The following is a 21,969-nucleotide window of genomic DNA, read 5'->3' on the forward strand; positions in this document are numbered from 1 at the left end:
GGGGATCCTTATTCTGATCTCAGTAGCGACTGGAGACTAACAGGTGTCACCTATTGAGGACCTTAGCCCAGATCACAAGCAAAAAACTATCTGATTATCTTAAAAACCAAATTAAACTAAGGAAACAACCCAGGTGTGCTGGAGTTTGATCCGGCAACAATGAGACAGCAGCCAGCAAGGGGTCAGATTTCAAGTCACTTGGCCCACTGTGCTGAATGCGGGGTACTCGCGCCCTCTGGTGGCTGTGGCGTGAGTTCTGGGTAGGAGTCAAACACCTTTGTGAGAGCCAGGTGTGCCCCCAGGTGTGAGGTGGAAAAGTGAGAACGCCATCAGTGAAAGGCTCATGGACTTCAGGACAAAGGACCAGCTCAGTCACAAACATGGGGAAATAAGGAGAGCTGAGAGCCTTGGGGACAGCACCCAGGAGAAGGGATGCTCCCATCAGATACAGACAGCCTGTGCTGGACATCTCTGCACTGTGCCTGCTGTTCACAGGGAGGGCAGGGGACAGTGGAGGCAAACACCTATGTCTGTGGCTATCTGAACACATGTAAGAGGTCACCCTCCTGACCTCTACATGAAAAATAAGAAGATAACCGCAAAAAAGGCACAGCTGGGCTGTGGAAGCTGACTAACATAGAGGCCAAGGCCAGAGATAAAGTTCTGGTTTCTCTACCATCCCTGGAGAGAGATCCTGGCTCTCCCTTGCCCCTATACAGTTCCGTAGCCCAGGAAAAGAGCAGTGGTAGAGATCCTAGTGTGTGGTGGTGCTCACCTGCTCCATCCAGTATCTCATACTCCAGGTCTGTGTCTGTGTCATCCCCTGTAGTCCCCGGAAGGCGCACCTCCAGGACTTCTGAGAAGCTGCCAGAAAGCACAGGGAGCTGGCGCACACCCAGGCAGTACGGCCTGCTCCAGCTGAGCCACTCTTCCAAAGCCCAGATAGTGCTTGTCTGTCTAGCACCCCCTCCAAGCTACACCCTAAACCTGTACAGTGTTCTACCTTAGAGACTCAGGGTCGTCCAGGAAGTCCTCTGCCACCCGCTTGTACAGGGACTGCTGGCTGGGAGGCATGGGGCTGCTGGAGCGGAAGCTGTCCATCTGCTCACGACTGGATGTGGAAGTCAGGTCCCACCACAGCCGGGACTGGTGGACAGTGGGCAGAGAGGGACAGCACAGAGAAGAAAAGAGAGGGGGACAGTAAGTCATGCTTGTCGCGTGTCTGCTGTAGATATGCTAGATTGTGGTGGCCATTGTGCATATAAAGCAATGAGACCCAGGGTGGGGGAGTGACGGACTGGCGAGGGGAGAAGCTGAGGCACTGGGTCAGGGTCAGTTCTGAGCAGGCACTGAAAACGGATCCTGACCTTTGCTGAGGAAAGGCACCATGCCCAGGGTGTGTGTGTGTGTATTTATGTATGTAGGACAGATGGAAACACAGGTCAGTGAGCAAGTACTCCATACCAGCGTGTGGCAGACTTCCTGGAGGGAGTGAAAAAGAAGACCAGTAGAGGAGGGCATGGCATGGTCAACATCAGAGCCTGATCTAGGAGCCTGGAGCAGTGGGAGCGGAGTGAAAATGGCCACATTCTAGAGAGGGGGGAAAGCTCGACAGGAGAGCTGATCCCACTCAGGTATTTAAGAGAGGCCATACGAGCGTGAGGGGGGCAAATTAGGAGTTATTACTGAGCCCCGGGGTTCTCATCTTGACCACAACCCCAAGGGAAGCACTGCTCTTGGTCTCTGGCAGCGAAGATGAGGAGGAGCTGAGAGTGTGATTTTGACTGGTCCCTGGGGTTCTAGTTGGAATGTGGAAGCTCCCTCCCTGTCCCCAGTTTTCCAAGAAGCCAGAGAGCATGTGCATACAGTCTGCAGATGCAGGGACCATGGAGGACTCTGCTGGGGTCATACAGGAAGGAAGCCTGAAACCTGCCCCAGGCAAGTGGCAAGAGGACTCCAGGCTGATCTGCCTCTCATTCCCCCTGGCAACCCACACCAGTGGCACTTCCATGGTACCCTGGGCATCCTGAACTTGAGTGGCCACCGTGAAGAGACCACGTCATCACTTTGCCAAAGGTCAAAAGCAGAACCACAGGTCTCACACTGCAGGGACCAACTGAGCTGGGTGGAATAATGTCTCGTGAAATTCAGGTCCCCTACAACTTATAAATGTGAACTGATTTGAAAGTAGGATCCGCGGCTGGAGAGATGGCTCAGAGGTTAAGAACATTGACTGCTCTTCCAGAGGTCTTGAGGTCAATTCCATGGTGGCTCACATGGTGGCTCACAACCATCTATGAGATCTGGTGCCCTCTTCTGGCATAAAGGTGTACATGAAGGCAGAACACTGTACATAATAAATAAATAAATCCAGAAGGAGGAGGAGAAGAGAAAGAGGAAGAAGAAGAAGAAGAAGAAGAGGAAGAGGAAAAAGGAGAAGGAGGAGGAGGAGGAGGAGGAGGAGAAGAAGAAGAAGAAGAAGAAGAAGAAGAAGAAGAAATAATGTAGGATCTTCACAGGTGGAATCAAGCTAAGAAGAAGCCAGAGTGGGCTGCAAATCCACCAGTGTCTTTGTTGTGGTTTTAATTTTTTTAAATATTTATTTATTTATTGTGTATACAATATTCTGTCTGTGTGCATGTCTGCAGGCCAGAAGAGGGCACCAGACCTCTTTAAAGATGGTTGTGAGCCACCATGTGGTTGCTGGGAATTGAACTCAGGACCTTTGGAAGAGCAGGCAATGCTCTTAACCACTGAGCCATCTCTAATTTTTGAGTGCTCCCCAAAGACTATGTGTTGAAGGCTTGACTGCCAACTTGTGGTGCTATTGGGGAGTTGTTACTTTAGGAGGAGGAGGCCCTACAGAAGGAAGTCAGTTAGTCTTTGGGGGTGTGCCCTTTCAGGAGACATTTCGGGTTCTCTGTCTCTGTGTCTACATCTGTGTCTCTGTCTCTGTCTCTGTATCTGTCTCTCTCTCTCTCTCTCTCTCTATCTATCTATCTCTATCTCTATCTGTTTTCCTAGCTGCTGTGAGGTCTCCCCCACCCCATGCTGTGCGGGGAGGTTCTGCCTCATCACAGGCCTGAAGTGATGGGGCTGAGCCACCATGGTTGAAACTTCTGAACAAACTTTTTCTCTTAAGTTGACACTCTCCTCTCAGGAAAACTGTCTGACACACCCTCTAAGGCAGTGGCTCTCAGACGCTGAGTCGCAACCCCTTTGATAAACCTCCATCTCCAAAAATTACAGTTATGAATTAGAAACAAAAATAATTTAATGGCTGGGGGTCACCACAGCATGAGGAACCACAGCAAGGAAATCTGGAGACATCCACACGATGGTGGTGGAGGTTGGGTGGTTTCCAGCCAGGGATTGTTGAGAAAGCAAAGGTGGAGAGATAGAAAAGGCCATCTGCCAAAACCACACGAGCGTGCTGAGCCTTCTCTGTGGGAATGGGGTTCTTAGTCCCTATGATGTGTCCGGCTGAATGCAGCAGAGGGCGGGGTGGGGGCAGGGGCAGAGGCAGGGGCCAGGGGCGGGGCCAGGGGCGGGGCCAGGGGCGGGGCCAGGGGCGGGGCAGGTACCTCAGTGGAGCTGAGGAGGCTGCAGTCGCTGTCATCGGGTGGGCACATGGCATGCATCCTCACAAGCCGCTGCTTCCCCCGGAGGCAGAGTTCCCTGCTTCCAGCTTCCTGCTTAGGCTTCCAAAGAGGCCAGATGGTTCCTTAGACCAGGGAACTTTCCCCTTAATTCCACCCCCAGGCAGGTTCCCATCTCAGCTTGTGGGGGACACGCTGGTGCCCCTGTACTTCCAGTAGTTACCCGCCAAGGAGATGAGATCCGCCTGGCTTGGGAAAAGAGCAATGCAGCCTTTCTAGAGAATCTAGAGCATGTACCTTGTGTGCTGTTGTTTGCTAGTTTTAAAAACAATATACTGTATGTATATTGTATGTATATGTATGTATATATCCATATAAATGTGTATGTCTACATGCCACAGAGACATGCTGTGTAATGTGCATATATATCCATACAAAGGTATATATTACATGCTACAGAGACATACTGTGTGATGTCTGCCTATATCCATATAAATGTATATATTACATGTATGTATTACGTGCTACAAAGAAAATGAGGGTGGATGAAGAAGCAACTAGAGAAGAGAAGAGAATAAAGTTGAATGCCATCCCTAACTCAAAATGCGCAGTTACAGTTTGGAGAGTCGCTCAGTGGTTGGTTAAGAGCACTTGCTGCCCTTGCAGAGGACCCGGGTTCTAGTCTTAGCACCCATACAGCAGCTCACAGCCATCTGTAACTTCAGTTCCAGGGCATTTGGTGCCCTCTTGTGGCCTCCACAGGCTGCTGACTGCACATGGAGCGTATCCACATGCTTAGGCATACACACGTGTCCATAAAAATGAATGACTTACATACACACACATGCCTATAAAAATAAAATAAATTTTATATATAGATAGATATAGATATACAGTTAGCATTTTGGCATCTATCCTTCCAGTCTTTTTACATTGTGTGGACTCACACACACATGCATAAAACAAGTATATGTTCACAAATATATGCATATATAGACATACATATGTGTAGATTATATTTACTGTATGTGTGTGCGTGTGTATATGCAGCTGAGTGAACACCTCCTGTGCATCACTGTGACCCTTGTAGCCCACCACCCAGCCTCCCGCCACCACCCAGCCTCCCACTCTGGGGGTAGGGCACTCACTCCTCCTGGGGGCTCTGCCTGCAGCCTGCGCAGCTGAGTGCGCAGCTCGCAGACCTGTTCCGTCAGCTCGAACACTCTCCTTCGCAGGGCATCCTTCTCCACCAGGCGCTGAGAAATCTCCATCTGGGCCCCATCCCTTGCTGTGTATGCCTGTAGCCCAGACAGACATGTGGGAACAGTTAGGTTGGGGGATGAGTGATCACAAGCCATCTGATCTGCAAGAGGTGCCCCATACTGAGGGTGCTTACTGTTAACTCATCCAGTGTGCACTCACCAGGGCTCACACTGATTATACAAACCTACTATGTTTTAATAAAACCCATATCTGCGATGGATAGGAACAGGTGTGGGGGGGGGGGGATGACAGAGAGCTGGTGTCAGTGCCTTACAGGGGAGTGAAGGACCTCCCACGGACCTAGGGAAGAAACCTGGAAGTGTGAGTCGTCTCCCCTGTGCCAGCAGCTCTTGGCCTCACAAACACCCCGGTAGGGGTAAGTGAAGGTGGTGGAGTTTGGGCCTCACCTATACCCCGGGAGGGAGGAGACAGTGAAGATGGTGTTTTGCTGAACCTGATGCCAGCAAGGGAGGATACCTGCATCCCCCCACTGAGGGGGAATTCCCCCCAGTGCTTAGGATACCTGGTCACGTTCCTTCTGCAGCTCGGCCACCTGGCCCTGCAGTGTGGTCATCTTTTCTCGGTACAGCTCACAGTCCACCTGGGTCTTCCGGAACTGGAGTAGGGTTTGTTCCTTCTCCTCCCAGTACTGTATGGGGACATATTCATGGCGTTCATTGGCCCTGAGGCCTTAGGTGGAAAGGGGTGGATGGGGATGTGGGAGAAAGGGAGACGGGCTTGGAGGGGAAGTGAGATGTATTCACTTTTTCTGCAGGAACAGGTTTAGAGTTCTGTCCACAGAGCGGCAGAGCCAATCATGCTGGATTTAGTCAGCAGTTGTGCGTGCAGGGTGTGTGCAGAGTTGCATGCGGTTTAATGGCCCCAAATACAGAAGGGATTTCCCCTTGCTCACTCTCTCCTACTGCTGCCTTCTTTTCTCTCCATTGTCTAAGTCCTGGGCTCTTGTGGTCCTTAAACCTTTGACAGGGTCTTGGGGTTCCTCCATTGCTTGCCTGACCATGAGGATTGGGCTATGGTTAGCATTCAGTAAGGACCTGATGGAGGAACAGGTGGGTGTACCAACAAATTATCTAAGCCAAGTGAGTTCAACTGTATGGGTGACTGAATAAACCAGTTTCCCCACAATGCGCCTGCCCAAGATGGAGGGCATTGTGATGTTACCTGCTTCTGCTGCCTCTCTGCAGCCACTGCTCGCTCCCGCAGTGAGTGGATGCGGTCCACCAGCTCTTGCTTGCTCTCCCGGGCCTCATCTAGGCTCTGTTCCAGAATGTCCTTCTCCACCTGGTGCAGAATGAGATCAGCCAACTTCCCAAGAGCCCTACTGATGGGTAATTGGAGCCCTCAGGGCTCTGTGTATGTTAGATAGTGTGGCCTTATTTATATAGGTTGTTGTTGGAGGCTAGCTTAGGCTATAGAATGAGTTTAAGGCCCATTAGGTAATATAGTCGCTGGTCCAAAATAAAAAATGAAATGAGGGTTGTGGATACATTTTGGAGTGTGTGTAGGACTCTTGGGCTAATCCCCAGAAACACACACACACACACACCAGTCATAAGGGAGAACATAGGCATTTGGCTGTAACTGGTCAAGGAGACAGAACCCCTCAAGGGATAATTCTAAACAATCTTTCAACCTTCTCCTTCAGCAGTTCTACCAGCCCAACTTCCAGACAAAGGACAGACCTTTTCACACTGCACCCTCCAGAGGGGCCTGTGAGTGACACACAGTCCAGCTCAAGCTGCAGTGAGCCATGCCCCATCCCCAAGGGGTATATGTTTAAGGAGTTTGTCTATGACTGTTTGCCTACAAGCATGTATGTGTACCATGTGAGTACAACACCTGCAGAGGCCAGAAGGGGGCATTAGAATACTTGGAACTGGAATTCCAGATGGCTATAAGTGCCATGTGGGTATTGGGAAGTGAACCTAAGTCATCTGCAAGAACAGCAAGTACTCTTAATTGCTAGCCGTCTTTCCAGTAACCCCCTCCCAGTAATTTTGTTTGTTGGTTTGTGTTTCGAGACAGGGTTTCTCTGTGTAGCCCTAGCTGTCCTGGAACTCGCTCTGTAGACCAGGTTGCCCTTGAACTCACAGAGCTGCCTGCTGAATGCTGGGATTAAAGGCGTGTGCCACCACCACCCGGCTCATTCCAGGCTTTCATTACTTTATTTTATTTTAATAAGGTATCACCTGCCTCCTAAGTGCTGGGATTGCAGGCATGCACCCCCACGCCTAGCAGAATCTATCTTTTATAAGTGGCCTTTTCTATTGCAAAACAATGTGACCACAGTAAATTAACCCATAGGGTAAGCTAATATAGGGACAATGTTTCTAATGCTGTCACCATCTGGGTGGTTGGCAAGAGGGAGGCAAGAAGAAATGAGCAGGGGGTGGCATAACCTGACCCAGGGGGGCAGACTTATGGTGGGTACTGAGGCAGGAGGCTCATGAGTTCAAGGCCTGCCTATGATATAGAGAAGGGTTTGGCAGGAGCCACTGAGCCTCACTTTGGTGAAACCACCTGCAGGAAGTCGCATAGTCCACAGCCCCCACTGACACTAAGGACCTAGCCTTCCCAGATGGGCAGGATGCACTGGCCTCCTGAGTGAGGGACTGAGCCTTACCAGGCTGAAGGTCATCGAGCGAAGTTTCTCGTTCTCCTCCTTAAGACGGTTCAGTTCCTCTCCCTCGCACTCCAGGTCGCTGGCCATCCGCAGGGACCTCTCTCGAGATTCCCGTTCACATGAGGACACAAGGCTTGCCCGCTGTAGCTCCTGTTTCACCAGGTAGAGCTGTGTGGGAGGAAGCAGGGGGAGGGGCATGGGGAAGGCTTCTCTATTAAGCATTGACCAGCTGCAGCTTGCCCCCTCCCTGCTGCTGGTCGCAAGTGAAAAGCCTCAGCCCCAAGCTTCGAAAGCACCATTCGTGGGTTTACCTCCTGAGCAACCCCAGACCCTCGAAGGAAGAAGGGACATTTAAAAATATAAATATTTGAAGTACACACATGAGTGCGTGCCTGTGTGCAGGCGTGTGCACAGGAGTGGAGCTGCCAAAGGCGTCAGAGTTACACACTGCCCAGTGTGGACCAAAGTGGTTGGGTTCTCTGGGAAAACAGTGTGCACTCTTAAGCTCTGTGATGGTTTTAGTGACAATGTCCTCTGTTGACTCAGGCATTTGAACCCTTGGTCCCCAGGTGGAGGTCAGGAGGAAGGATGTCACTATGGGCAGACTTTGAGAGTATAGCGCCTTCTCCTACTCAGTTTCCTCTTGGCTTCAATCTGTAGTAGAAGCGATGCTATCTTAGCTTCTTGCTCTGGTCATCTTGCCTCCTGCTGACATCCCTCCCTGCCATGGCAGACTCTTAACCCTCTGGAGCCAGGAGCCCAGGCAAACCCGCCCTTCTATAAGCTGCTTTGGCCGCAGTGTTTTATCACAGCAACAACTGTAACGGATACAGCCACCCAGCCAGTTTAGCTTTATTTTACTACAGATGAGATACAATGTTTAAACTAGTGGCTTGAGCAGACCAAGGGGGCCTGGTGCCAGCTCCCCTCCCTACAGTTAGACTGATGGGCACCAGTGCCTCTGGTGTCACTGCCCTCTTGTATTCTGCGAATCCCTCTGATGGAGAGAACATGGACCCATAGAGATGAGTGGCCACACCACCATAAGAAGAAGGTCAAACCAGCAAGGGCTTGGGACATTGAGGGCCTCAGGAACTGGACCCTTCAGCCAGACAAAGTTTCCTAAGATAACTTACAGGGTCCAGGGGTCTGTGTGTGCCAAGGGCCTGAACTCCCAAACTACTCAGCAAGATCAAGCTGGCTTCCTTCTTTTGGTCAGAAGACCAAGAGAAATGTGGATCTCCAAGATCTCCCCCTGTGTTGGTCTGGCATCCCTGGAGGGAAGCACCCTATAAGGCAAACCCAGGAGGTCTGCAAGTCGGGGTGGAAGCTGGTTCCCAGGTGGGATCAAGAGAAAGAGGGGTCCTGCTTGGAATCCCCCCACACCTGGCTGGGTACCTCCTCCTGCAGGCTGTGACAGCGTGTGGCAGCCAGCTCCTTCTCCCGAAGTGCATTGCTGTAGTGCAGGGACAGGCTCAGCATCTCATCCTTCAGTTTCAGGACCTCATGGAAGTGGGCGCTGACTTCACGCTTCATGCGGCTGTGGTCAAGCTCCAGCTGGCGCAGGCCCTCTGCACGGGCCTCAGCCGAGGCCAGGCGCTCCTTCAGCTGCTGGCATCTCCGAAGCAGCACCTCCTTTTGCGCCTTCTCCTGGGCCAGCTCATCCTGCAGACTGCCGATGGCCCCAGCCAGGCACTCGGTCAGCTTGGATGTCTCCATGAGACCTGCAGATGGGCGGTCACTCTCTCTGTCATGCTGCCCTTCCTACTCAGCCCATAGAGTCTTGTCCCCTTAGCCAGACCCTCGCAACCCTACAGGCCTACTTTATTGGTGTCTCTGAAAGCCTCCTGCTTTTTTGGATTCCTTATTTTTCTTTTTGTCTTCATTTCAACTGCGCATCTAGGCTTTCCCACAAGACCTTGCCATTCTCATGGAGCTCCCCTTACGAGCTGTTTGCACTCAAGGCTAGCTATGTCCGTGGGACTCCAAGAAAAACACCGCAGAGACATAGATCTGCCTGATGAACTCACGAATACGTCTGTCACACCAAACTAGAACACATGATTTGTTAGTTGAGTTTCCTGAGAGGCCTGTTCTTTTAACACCCAAATCTTTCAACAGGAAAGGCTAGAATCCATCAGCTCCTAAACGGGACCACATGTCCCACCATGTAGGCTAAGCCTTTACTGCATGACTGTGCCCACCGACAGAAGCCAAGGGAGACACTAGGCTTCCCCGTAAGCAGCAGAAAGGTCAGCCTTTTACTCCTGACGTGTACAGCTGCCCTCCAGAGTCTCCTCATAGGACAAGGTCACTAAAGATAGGCCTCAAAGCCCCCAAAGCCTAGGGGCTTCTTCTTCCCCACCCTATCCCAGTGCTGTGGGCTGCGAGAGTGCCAGGACCCCAGACTGGAGGGACGTGCTGTGTGGCAGCCTCATCTGCTCCCTCTCTCACCACTAAAGGTGCTGAAGTCGATGTCAGGCTGCAGCCCGGTGACCAGGGTGTACACATCAGGGTTGTGGAACTTCAGGCTTTCCAGAAAGGCGATGGCCCCATTCTTCCCTCGGGCCTTCAGCAGATCTAGCAAGTGCCCTTGAGAGAGAGAGAGAGAGAGCCAGCCTGAGCCACCAAAAGGTGTGGACAGCTTTGTCTGTCTGGGGATTGGGGTTCTGTGGGATCCCTGGTGGAGAGGTGTGCGGGCCTTCAATGTTCTCAAGGGCTCTGTGCACTAACTCCCTTTACTCATGATCATCAACTCGAAGAAGCAAGATCCATTTTAGTTGGACTCCTACTAGGGACAAGAAAATTCTCTGCTATGAGCTGGGCATAAAGGGACATGTGCAGACACACAGTCTTACCATGCTGAGGGATCCCCCCACCCCAGCTCTGGTGTGTGTGTGTGTGTGTGTGTGTGTGTGTGTGTGTGTGTGTTTAGAAAACTTTTGGAGTTCCCAGGAGTGGCTGCAGGGAGCTCTAGAGCGTCTCAAACACAGGACTTAGACCCTGTTTTTCCTAGCTGGAGTTAGTAACTCGGATCAATCTCTCCTATACTTGGGATCCTTGGACATACATTATGACATGGGTAACCGCCACCTGCCACCTGGCTTCTAGGGTCTGCTTTTGTAGTGAACATTTTGTCAACAGTAGCGCTTCATCCAACAACTTTCAGCGGGGCAGACACAGGTGAGCAGATGCTTAGCAGAACAAATTCCAAGGCAACTGCAGTGGAATGTCTGGTGCCCCCAAAAGGTATGCCATCCCCCAAAACGACCCATGCAACAAACTAGAGTCAGAGTGGAAGAGGGAACCCCCTTTGAGGGACTGTCCCCATCAGATTGGCCTGTATGCAAGGCTGTGGGACATTTTCTTGATTAATGATGGGTGTAGAAGGACCCAGGGCATTGCCGAGGGTGCCTCCTCTGGGCGGGTGGTCCTGGGGTATAAGAAAGAGCTCTGAGCAAACCATGAGGAGGAAGCCAGTGAGTACCACTCCTCCATGGCCTCTGCTGAGTTCCTGCCCCAACTTCCTCAATTGTGGGAGCCCACGTGTGACTCAGTTTCCATCTGGAGTCATTTCTACTTAAAGAAGTCATTCGAGATTAAGCTTACCTGCTCTGCTTCTTCCAGTAACTTTGAGGGCTGTGACTGACATCTGTGTTAGCCCATAGAAAGAGCATTTTTGCCCAGTTGAAAGAGCACATTTTTCTATTAAGATTTGGGCTGGTGTGTGCCAGCCAGAGGCACTCCTCGTTAGAGATGAGAAGCTGCTTAGCTGAACCAGGTAATGCACCTGCTTGAGCTTCCTCCCAAGGTCAGTGCAGGGAGGTGGTCAGCTGACCGTGCTGCTCTTTGTGCTGCCTTTTGCCTGTGGTATATATCCTGCGTGAGAAGGAAACTCGGGGCTGTTTGGTATTGACCTTCAGTCATCCGGTCTATCCTATGTTTCTGACTTTATTTCTTTTAAAGTAACATTTCCTAAGCCTCAGCGCCCCCCACCAATGAACCCCAGCTGATTTCTGCCAGAGCGGTGCCAAGTGTGGGGCCGGCCACAGGGGACAAAGTGATGGTTACCTCAGGATGAAAGAGTGCCTCAGTAAAAGGGAGATCCGTGGCGACCTTTACCGGGAGTGGAGCGATGTAAATACAAAGGTAAGTAAATGAACGGGTGTGCATACAAGAAAAAAAGATGTTTTGCTGTGCAGCATAAAAAAAAATTTAGAAGTAACTCAAGGGCTGGAGAGATAGCTCAGAGGTTTAGAACACTGGCTGTTCTTCCAGAGGTCCTGAGTTCAATTCCCAGCAACCACATGATGGCTTACAACCATCTGTAATGAGATCTGGTTCCCTCTTCTGGCCTACAGACATATATACAGACAGAACACTGTATACATAATAAACAAATATTTTTTAAAAAGAAGTATATAAGTGTAAACTAAAAAAGTAACTTGAGAAAGAAGTAACTTGATCAGAAGTGTAAAAAGTAACTATGTACCAAAGAAGCAGCGAACATCTGTACATTTACTACGAGATATTTTTAAAGCCGGAGGTGCTAAGGCAGGGCGTCAACAACTGTGTAAATTTCTAGAGTTTGTACATTTACTTACAGATATTTTAAAGGTTAGGGGTACTAAGGAAAGACAACAGCAATTGCTTCAATTTTTAAAATGAATAAAACATGTGTGTCCCTGGTTCCCTGAGGAAGGGACTGTGAGTCTAGAAATTTAACAAGGTGTGAGTGAATGGATGAGCATTCTTTGTCTTGGTCTGTGTTTTGACTGTTACTATGTTACTGTTCTGTTTTATGTTTTCGAGTCTTTGAAAAGTTTAAGTGGTACTGGTACCTGTTTGTGTGTCTTTATTGTCTGTTTTTGTCTATTGACCTTCTCTGTTGTTCTGGAGGAGATGAGGCAGGCAGCCTCTGCCTCTAGCCTCCTGTGGATCAGTTCCAGGACTTTGGGTCCTGAAAGAAAAACTTCTCAAAAGGAGAGGTAACCATGGTAAATGCCACCTCCCTCCCTTGTTCTCTGGTCCACAGTCAGCCAGGGGCAGGGGTGAGCATGCTCAGGTGGGCAGAGAGGACTACAGGGAAACCTGCTCACCACGAAGAGTGTGGCAGGGAATTGACAGCTTGCAGTTAAAAAACTGCATGAATGTGAAACAGAGAATCTTTGATTGTAGCCGGAGAAGTTAACAAAAAAAAATTTTTTTTTAGGAACACTGGCAGACAAGGATGTTCTCCGCCACCAGTGCTGCGCCTCCTCTTTCTTTCCTAAGCCAAGTTCTTCTCCACTGTCAAGGTCTCCTCTGCTGACCAACAGTTTCCCATCTTAACCCTTGGCTGTCCTGATACTGCTTGAAAAAATGTTGAGTTATACCAACCTGTATACTTAGGGAAGCAATGATTTTAAATAAAAGTCAAAGATGCATTATGTTTGAGGAAAATTAAGCTTTCATTTCCACAGGAAAAGAAAAAAAATATGGGATTTAGTCTTTTAGATCCGATGAGTTACAATGCTTATCATCTTTTAAGGAAATTGGGTATAAATTATTATTGATTAAGATAAATAAAACTGCTGCTAGTTTCAAAAGTTTCACATTGATACAGGTTTTTTATATGTGAATGTAAATTTAGTTATTCTTATTGTGATACATGTATATTGGCTCTTGTCTGAAATGCATGCAATGTTTCGGTCTGCTGGAAGAAGTCACGAGAGGAGACGCTGATAGAGAGTTGCGTGTTGTCTGAAGGACTAGGGGACAAACAAGGGACTGTAATGATATAGGAAAAGGAATTTGTCTATGGGATCATGTTCTCTAAAGGAGAAAGGAGGGCTGAGGTCCTACATACGAGTTAATAACTAATCATCATGTTGCAGCTCTCTGAGCTATATGATCGGCCTCCTGTGAAGTGACAAGGCTGAAGCTCTTAGCTATTCCAACTTTTATAGAGAAGTTCAACCATGTTTATTAAAAGCTTCTACGTCACATCGATGGTCGGTGAATGAAAACTGCAGTCCAGCTGCTCCCACGATGGCCAATAACAGGACAAAATGCTCATATCATGAGTCTATATAAATTCTGAGGGTCTAAGATTATAAAGGCCTGAGGACATCGATATGGGTTTTAAGGATCTGAAGGCATAAAAGCCTGGTTATATGGGTCTGAGAGGATATTCTGAAATATATAGATACAATTTATAAGAAATAATGGTTTAAGATGTATATAGAAAACATTACAGGATTTCTTTCCCTTTTCATAATATTATTATGCTAGGATTTCAAAAGTTCAGAGTTTAGCATTAATAGAGTTCTGACAACCTAATAAAGCAATGGTTGCTTACTGTTTGGGTCACAAGTTCAAGATTTTAAATTTCTTTTGGTTGTCTTCTGAATATAGGCTTATATGCTGTTTAACCCAAATCTATAGTTTTTGCTAGGACTCAAGGATGTGAATCTACTCCTGCTCTTTTATGGATTCCTGTTACCTGCTATTTCCACAATACGGATTTCAGTACAGACTGATAATGCTAATATATCTAAAACTTTTATTTTTGTTAAATAGATATTCATACAAATTTCAAGAAATTGAGAGAATTATACAACTTGGATCCACTGCTCACAATTAAAAAGATTATGGTATTTTTCTGTCTCCTGGCCTCGGGACTCTGTCCCTTAATTATTGAGACTATGAGTTTACGAGTTTCAAATGAGTTCACATATTTAACTTCTGTTCCTAGTTTGTACCTGTCTTGACAGGTTTCCACTTGGCTGACAAACATGTCCAAGCATCAGCTGCTGATAACAACCTGCTCCAATGACTACGAGTCCTGAACTTGCTTAAAACTGATGTGGACCAGTCCAGCCATGTAAATGCTGTCTTCTTTTTTTTTTTTTTTTTTTTTTTTTTTTTTTTTTTGGTTTTTCGAGACAGGGTTTCTCTGTGGCTTTGGAGCCTGTCCTGGAACTCGCTCTGTAGATCAGGTTGGTCTCGAACTCACAGAGATCCGCCTGCCTCTGCCTCCCGAGTGCTGGGATTAAAGGCATGCGCCACCACCGCCCGGCGTAAATGCTGTTTTTTCAGATTGTCAATGAACCAACTGCTTCTGAATTCCCTCATTGCCTTTGACTAACATTCTAGCCTTCCAGAGCCCTGAGAACAACATCATAAGGTCAGCAGAAAATAATTACAAAAATGAATATGTCATCCGTTTTCCCTCCCTGGAATGCTAGATAAAAAGGGAATTTCTCTGTCAGCCATCCCAGGGATTCTGGTCCTTAATGCCTTGAATAAATGAGAATTACTCTCTGGGTGCCATTAAGCTAACGATGCTGAAACCCCATTATAGACTCTGGAATAAACTCATCTCAAGGATTTGAGATGATGTACTATGCAGGGGCAAGGAATTTTGAAAGGGCACGTGGGAGTCTTAAGACTCAATTAAAAATACAATAAAAAGGGTGAGTTAGGGTTATACTCACAGTCACCATATATATGTTTTATTTCAAAATTTAAAATTTTTAAAATGTGGATTTCTGAGAGCAATCTGCCATGAATGGATTTTGGCATGAGAGCACCACCACATAATTCGCTCAGGTCTACAGAAAGACCCAGCTACTGGTTTATGAAAGGGTCCCGGCACTGTTTTGGTATGGAGAGAGGGCATGTTTGTGTTTTTTCACAGGATGAAGATCAATTGGTTCGGTGTTTGGGAAAGAAAGATGCTGATCTTGATGTCGCTGCTGATAGTCCAGAAAAGCCAGAGTGAGAGCCATTGGGCCTAAGTTCTTGATCCTCCTGTTTTACATCCTGCCGTTTGGGAAGGAAAGGAGATTGTGGCTACAGTCAACCAGACACGTCTTTCAGATTGACCTGCTGCACAACAGCTTTTGATTGCTTGAAAATCTTCTCATGTTGGGTATGGCAAAGGAATTCCTGTATGTTTAGCAGAGAATATTTGCCTTAGAGGGATGTCTTGGAGTGTTCCGAGAATTAATTATGAAACATGATAAACAATGACTTATTGTACAAAGTTATTGCTTCCTCGGGTAACTGGGTAATTGATACTCCGCCCGCCCCCCCCCCCCCAGAACACTGCTGTGGAGACGATGCACTGGCGTTATCCCACTGAAGTACAACATCACAGGGAAGCCACAGCACAATCTGGACTGGTCTGGGAATCAAGACGATTATAGTGACTCTTATCCTTTGTCTATAGCAGAATCTCGGGGCCAAGGACTGTCAGCTGGAATTCGGTATTCCAGTAGGAAATTTCCACAGACTTATGTTTGGAAAGTTGCTGCTGCCTTGGGAACAGTGGCAGGACAATCCAGTTCTTCCAAACCTGTTTGCCCCTGAAAGGAACCATGTGGGCTTGTATGGATGTTTTATGCTCTTTTGGTGGGAGAGATAAAAGTCTCCACAAATGGTGTTTAATGTGTCATGCCCTGATTGTACTTTAACTAATTGTATTTCTCAAGTGAAGGATCACACTTGTGTATTAGTGTTGGAACAACAAGTGTTGTCTGTGCAGGGAAATGATCCATGGTTTATCGACAATGGGTTGCAAGAAAATGCAGAAATTAAAAAAGCTTTAAGTAGACAGAATGCGTTGCTGGATTAGCTGTGGCGGGAATGTCTGCTCTTGTTGTTATCCTGACTACTACTGTGGTTGCTTCAGTGGCCTTGTCTCAGTCTGTTTACAACGCTGGGTTTGTTAACCAATTATCTAAGAACGTTTCTATGAGATTGGAGACTCAAGAAGAGACAGATGTGAGAATGGAAGATAAATTGAACCCCTCGTATGATGTGGTACAATCTCTGGGAGATGAGCTCTAGAGCCTAAAAACAGAGTCCAGTTGAGATGTCATGCTGATTATGAATGGGTCTGTGTTACATCTGTATGTAATGAAAGTGGTATTGGTTGAGAGAGAGATACATCACATCTTGAGGGAATCTGGCATAATTCTAATGAATCTTTAGATTTGGCTAAATTACATCAAGAGATTTTGGAAATGAAAAAGGCTAAATTAGATTTTGATGCAGCAAAAGCAGCTGAAGGTATTCTGGAACAATTTTAAAAAGTTGTTCCAGCATGGTCAGCTTTTACTTCACTTCTTAGTAGTACTGCAGCTGTTGCAGCTCATGTTTTCGGGGCGTAATTTGTTTACCTATCGTTTGCAAGCCGATCATGAACTCACTATGGACAGTGGGCTTGGAACTTCACGGAGTAAAGCTCCACGCGCTTCCCTAAACTTATGTTACCAGAGACGGGTGAGTTGTCTTTGCCTCCTTTCGACCTAAGACAGGAGATGGACCTCTAGGATCCATTTTCCCATGACAGGTAAGGCTAGAGTGCATAAGGAACCCCCAAGGCAGACGCGGTCTTCTGAGGAGCTCTGAGGGGTCCTTAAAATATGATAAAAAGGGTGGATGTGTGGGAGCCCACATGTGACTCGGTTTCCATCTGGAGTCATTTCTGACTTAAAGAAGTCATTTGAGTTTAAGCTTGCTCCTCTGCTTCTTCCAGTAACTTTGAGGGCTCTGAGTGACATCTGTGTTAGCCCATAGAAAGAGCATTTTTGCCCAGTTGAAAGAGCACATTTTTCTATTAAGATTTGGGCTGGTGTGTGCCAGCCAGAGGCACTCCTCGTTAGAGATGAGAAGCTGCTTAGCTGAACCAGGTAATGCACCTGCTTGAGCTTCCTCCCAAGGTCAGTGCAGGGAGGTGGTCAGCTGACTGTGCTGCTCTTTGTGCTGCCTTGTGCCTGTGGTATATATCCTGCGTGAGAAGGAAACTCGGGGCTGTTTGGTATTGACCTTCAGTCCTCCGGTCTATCCTATGCTTCTGTCTTCATTTATTTTAATGTAACATTTCCTCAGCCTCAGCGCCCCCTCCCAGGGAACCCCAGCTGTTGCTGATCAGACACTCAATGATAGATTGCGGTTGGGAAGTGTAAGCCAAACAAACCCTTTCCTTCCCAAGCTGCTTTTGTTGTGTTTATCACAGCAACAGAAAACCACTAAGATGGTACCTGTGTGTGTTTTTTCCTTTGGACCAAGGATCTTTGTGGATATAATGAAGTGGAAGGTCTCAAGGCAAGGCTGTCCCCGGGGTTGGGGTGCAGCTCAGTTGGTAGTGTGTTTGCACAGCATGAGGGCTGGGACACCCCCCTCCTGCTAGTAGAGATAGATGAATTGAAAATTCAAAGTCATCCCGGCTACATAGCAAACTTAAGGATACATGAGACAGTAGCTCAATCAAAAAATGAAATTTAGCCAGGCGGTGGTGCACGCCTTTAATCCCAGCACTTGGGAGGCAGAGGAAGGAGGATCTCTGTGAGTTCGAGACCAGCCTGGTCTACAAGAGCTAGTTCCAGGACAGGCTCCAAAACCACAGAGAACCCCTGTCTCGAAAAACCAAAAAAAAAAAAATGAAATTTAGCCGGGCAATGGTGACACACACCTTTAATCCCAGCACACGGGAGGCAGAGACAGGCAGATCTCTGTGAGTCCGAGGCCAGCCTAGTCTACATGAACTAGTCCCAGAGAAGTTCTGTCTTGAAAAGCCAAATAAATAAATAAATTTAAAAATTAAGAGAAAATGAAGATAAAGTGTGCCATATTCCAAATATAAGCATGCTTACAGGAGGGAGAAGAGGAAAGCACAGGAGAGGCCGTGTGAAAGGAGGCAGAGCTGGAGAAATGGCACCGCACGCCTAGAGTTCCTGGAGCCCCTAGAGCGGATGGTACCTCATGCCCAGAGATTCCTGGAGCCCCTAGAGCGGATGGTACCTCACACCCAGAGATTCCTGGAGCCCCTAGAGCGGATGGTACCTCATGCCCAGAGATTCCTGGAGCCCCTAGAGCGGATGGTACCTCACGCCCAGAGATTCCTGGAGCCCTAGAGCGGATGGTACCTCACGCCCAGAGATTCCTGGAGCCCCTAGAGCGGATGGTACCACACGCCCAGAGATTCCTGGAGCCCTAGAGCAGAAAGGCAAAGAAGAGTCTCCACACAGCCTACAGCGGGATCATGGCCCTGTCCATACAACATTCGAGTTTCTGGGCTGCAGAACTGAGAGAATGTGTCCCTGTGGGGCTTCTTCCCCTGGGCAGTAGGGGTGGAGGTCAGGGCTTTGTCCGTGTGAAATATCCCAACACTGTCCTTTGAAACAACTCTGTCTTAGCTTTCAGCTGGGACTTTGCTAGGGGACTAACACAGTGTCCCAAAAGTTCGGAACCTTGGTCCCCCTGATGCTTTTATTGTGGAGGTTGTTTTGAGAGCGGACCTCACTTAGCCTACACTGCCTAGGACTTGTTGATCTAGAATTGAAGGCGGCCTTAAATTTCTGACCCTCCTGCTTCCAGCGGGTGCACACCACAATGCTTGGTTTATGTAGTACTGGGATCTAGCCAGTCCTTGGTGTACGCTGGCAAAGTTTCTACCAACAGATCTACATCCCCCTCCTTTTTGATAGGGTTTCACATGATAGTCCGGACTGGCCTTGAACTTGTAGCAATCCCCCTGCCTCAGTCACTTGAAATGTTGAGGTGACAGGCATGAGCCAGCCCTGGTATTGAGGTCCTCCCCTTCCCACCATTGCTATAGCATCAACCTTGTTGAACTGCTGGGCAGGAAGCCCTCGAGTGTAATCCAGGCAATTCAGGGTGAGGCTAAGGGCTACGGACTCACCGACTCTCATGGCACTGTTGGTGAAGCGGGCGCTGTGGAGGACCTCCTCCTCGTCCAGCTGGCCCAGCACCTTGGCCTGGCGCAGGTAGGGGGTCAGGCGGCTGGGGCAGATGCTCTGCACGATCTTGCAGCGGTGACTCTCCAGCATGTCCCAGAGCATCTCCTCGTCCAGAGCGGTCAGCGTGGAATCCGTACGGCACAGTTCTGCCATACCTGGACTCTGAGAGAGCAGGATGAGGTGCAATCATGGACTCTGAGAGAGCGGGATAGGGGTGCAATCGTGGACGCTGAGAGGGCGGGATGGGGTGCAAACATGGACTCTTAGAGAGCGCAATAGGGGTGCAATCGTGGACTCTGAGAGGGCGGGATAGGGGTGCAATCGTGGACTCTGAGAGGGCGGGATAGGGGTGCAATCGTGGACGCTGAGAGGGCGGGATAGGGGTGCATTCACAGACAGGTGTCAGTAAACTAACATTTGCCATTTGCTGTTCATGGCCCAGGGACTTCATTAACCCAAGAAGATGGTAATGAAAATCAGGTTTGGGCTGCGTGCATAGTTCAGTGCTATAGTTACTCAGCATTGCTGAGGTTCTGGGTGCTAGGTTCCATCCTCAGTACCACACACACACACACACACACGTACACACCACACACACATACACACACACCTACACACACCACACACACACACACACACACACACACACACACACTGGGGGGGAAGAAAGTAAGGCTGAGGAACTGTCCTGGAGTAAAATTTAGATCTTGGATGCTGTCTAGCAGCTGGCATTGTTGCTGCTCTTCTAAGGGCAGAAAGGGTAAGGTGGGGAACAGGGCTGGGGAGAGCACCCAGCCAGGACAGAATTGCAGGTCAGGAGTCAGGGTGTCAAGAGTTCAAGGTGGCTGCATAAAAGACAGCCTGATCTGATTAAACAAAGCCCACTGACTTTCAGACTGACCAGGGGAGCTGGAAAGGGCTCCCCACTACATAGCTCCCCAATCTTGAGTCGGTTTACAAAGGCTGCTACTGTGTCTGCTTCTGTGGAAGATCAAGTCACATAGCCCCGTCCACTTGAAGCAGCCGCTCGGGTGATGTGCCTGTGGGTGGACACCGGGCCACTCTAGGCTTTCACATCACACACAGCACTGCAACATCCTTGTGCATCTCTGAGCACCGATGGGAGCCATCGCGGGACCACAAATCCCCGCGGCTTGATTATTTTCATTTGTCTAAATGATCTGGACCAGCTGGTGTTGAGTAGGAAGAGGTTTGAGTTCTGAAGATGCCCAGAAACCACGGCAAGCCAGCCCTTGTGTTTATAAAAAACATAAAGCAATGGCTGGGCCACTCTGTCCCCACGAGCAGCACCCAGTCCACTTGGGATAGCTAATCTTGATCATTGACTTGTCTGTATTTTGATCCATCTAAACACAGTCCTCTTGCATGGCTGTACAAGTGTCTCCAGACAAGTCTGACTAAGGAGTGAAGACTGACCCTGAACATGGGTGTCACCATGCCTGAGGACTGAGATCCCAGACCGAAGGGAGAGGAGAAAGACAGCCCAACAGCAGCAGGCAGCTCTCTGCTTCCTCTCTGTGGACAGTGTGAGCAGCTCTTGCTCCTGTTGACACGCCTTCCACACCCTGACAGACTGTTCCCCAGATCACGAACCCAAATAACCTATTTCTTCACAGCAACAAGAGGAACAGATAAACAAAGCCATGTCAGGACCTCAGGCTCCAGGAAGTTACTCACCAGAGGTGCCCAGAGTCACTTCTGCAGGGCCTCCTTGCAACTGGCTGAAATCTCCCTCCCTGGTTGGTGAGCTGCCAACGGCTCTTTCTCCACAGGTTATAGTGGGGCTGGGCCAGGCAGGAAGGGCTGTGAAGTTACTTCAGACCATGTGACCTGCTCCAAGACTCAAAGTCTGAGCACCAAAGCCTAAAAGGCAAGTGGGAAGAGAAACAATAAAAGATTGAGTTCATTCCAGAAATTGCTGCAGATGCCTCTGACCCGTGACTTTCTCAGTTCCTTAGAGGAGGCAGGATTTGGATGGAATCTGACTCGGAACTCCAGGATGGCACTAGAGGGAGTTAGCAGGTGTCTTTGCCACCCAGTGTTCACAGACCAGTCAGAGAAGAGCCTCCATGAATACCCTTCTTCAGAACTTCCTCATGCAGAGAGAACTCTGGAGAGCAGGTGGGCAGGCCAGCGCCATCACAAGGAAGAGGGTCACACGGGAATGAGCAGAGAGCACTCAGGAGAGCCACCAGCTCACTCCCGGTTTCCTGCTGACAGCTGACCCTAAGGTGTTCCAAAGGACCTGGGAATATGAGCTTGGTGGAAGCTGGTTTTCACAGATGGAGTTGGTGAGCTTACTAGAGTCATTGGTGTCCTTTCAAGATGGGGGGAGGTGGGGACTTGGGATGCTAAGCCAAACTGCCAGGGATAGTTCTAGCAATACAGAGATTTGGGGTGGTACAGGGAAGACATTCTTGGAGCAGCCCTAGACGTGACATCTGTCGTTTGGAGCCACTGCCTGCACCGTACTAGACACACAGGGCTAGGAGGTTTGGAAATGCCCAGGCCTGGGGTTCCTGGCCCTGTGTCAGCATGCCACTCATGGACACATCTCAAGGGGCTCTTACGGACCCAACATTTGCCTAGTGTTTACCTCCACGTCAGAACAGGACCATCTGTAAACTGCAGAGTCTGGTGGAGAGTGAAAATAAAGCCAGGTTTGGTGGCACCTTTAATACCTGCACTTAGG

The 21,969-nt window shown here is 48.8% G+C and overlaps 1 protein-coding gene across 1 annotated transcript in view; it reads right to left on the reverse strand.

Moving 5' to 3' along the window:
• Card14 (caspase recruitment domain family member 14) overlaps positions 1-19,409 on the reverse strand; it is a 29,811-nt gene extending 10,402 nt beyond the window's left edge. The window contains exons 1-10 of the mRNA XM_041636130.1: positions 19,199-19,409; positions 9,961-10,098; positions 8,905-9,230; positions 7,507-7,674; positions 6,045-6,164; positions 5,386-5,511; positions 4,748-4,897; positions 3,585-3,701; positions 1,004-1,146; positions 776-864 (exon numbers count right to left, since the gene is read on the reverse strand). Of these exons, the coding sequence (XP_041492064.1) occupies positions 776-864; positions 1,004-1,146; positions 3,585-3,701; positions 4,748-4,897; positions 5,386-5,511; positions 6,045-6,164; positions 7,507-7,674; positions 8,905-9,230; positions 9,961-10,098; positions 19,199-19,409 (1,588 nt within the window). The remainder of the gene's footprint in view (positions 1-775; positions 865-1,003; positions 1,147-3,584; positions 3,702-4,747; positions 4,898-5,385; positions 5,512-6,044; positions 6,165-7,506; positions 7,675-8,904; positions 9,231-9,960; positions 10,099-19,198) is intronic.
• Positions 19,410-21,969: the final 2,560 nt, after the last annotated feature.

Source organism: Microtus oregoni, unplaced genomic scaffold, assembly GCF_018167655.1.
Source record: "Microtus oregoni isolate MIOR12 unplaced genomic scaffold, Mior012 000048F_ref0000485, whole genome shotgun sequence".
NCBI classification, from domain to species: domain Eukaryota; kingdom Metazoa; phylum Chordata; class Mammalia; order Rodentia; family Cricetidae; genus Microtus; species Microtus oregoni.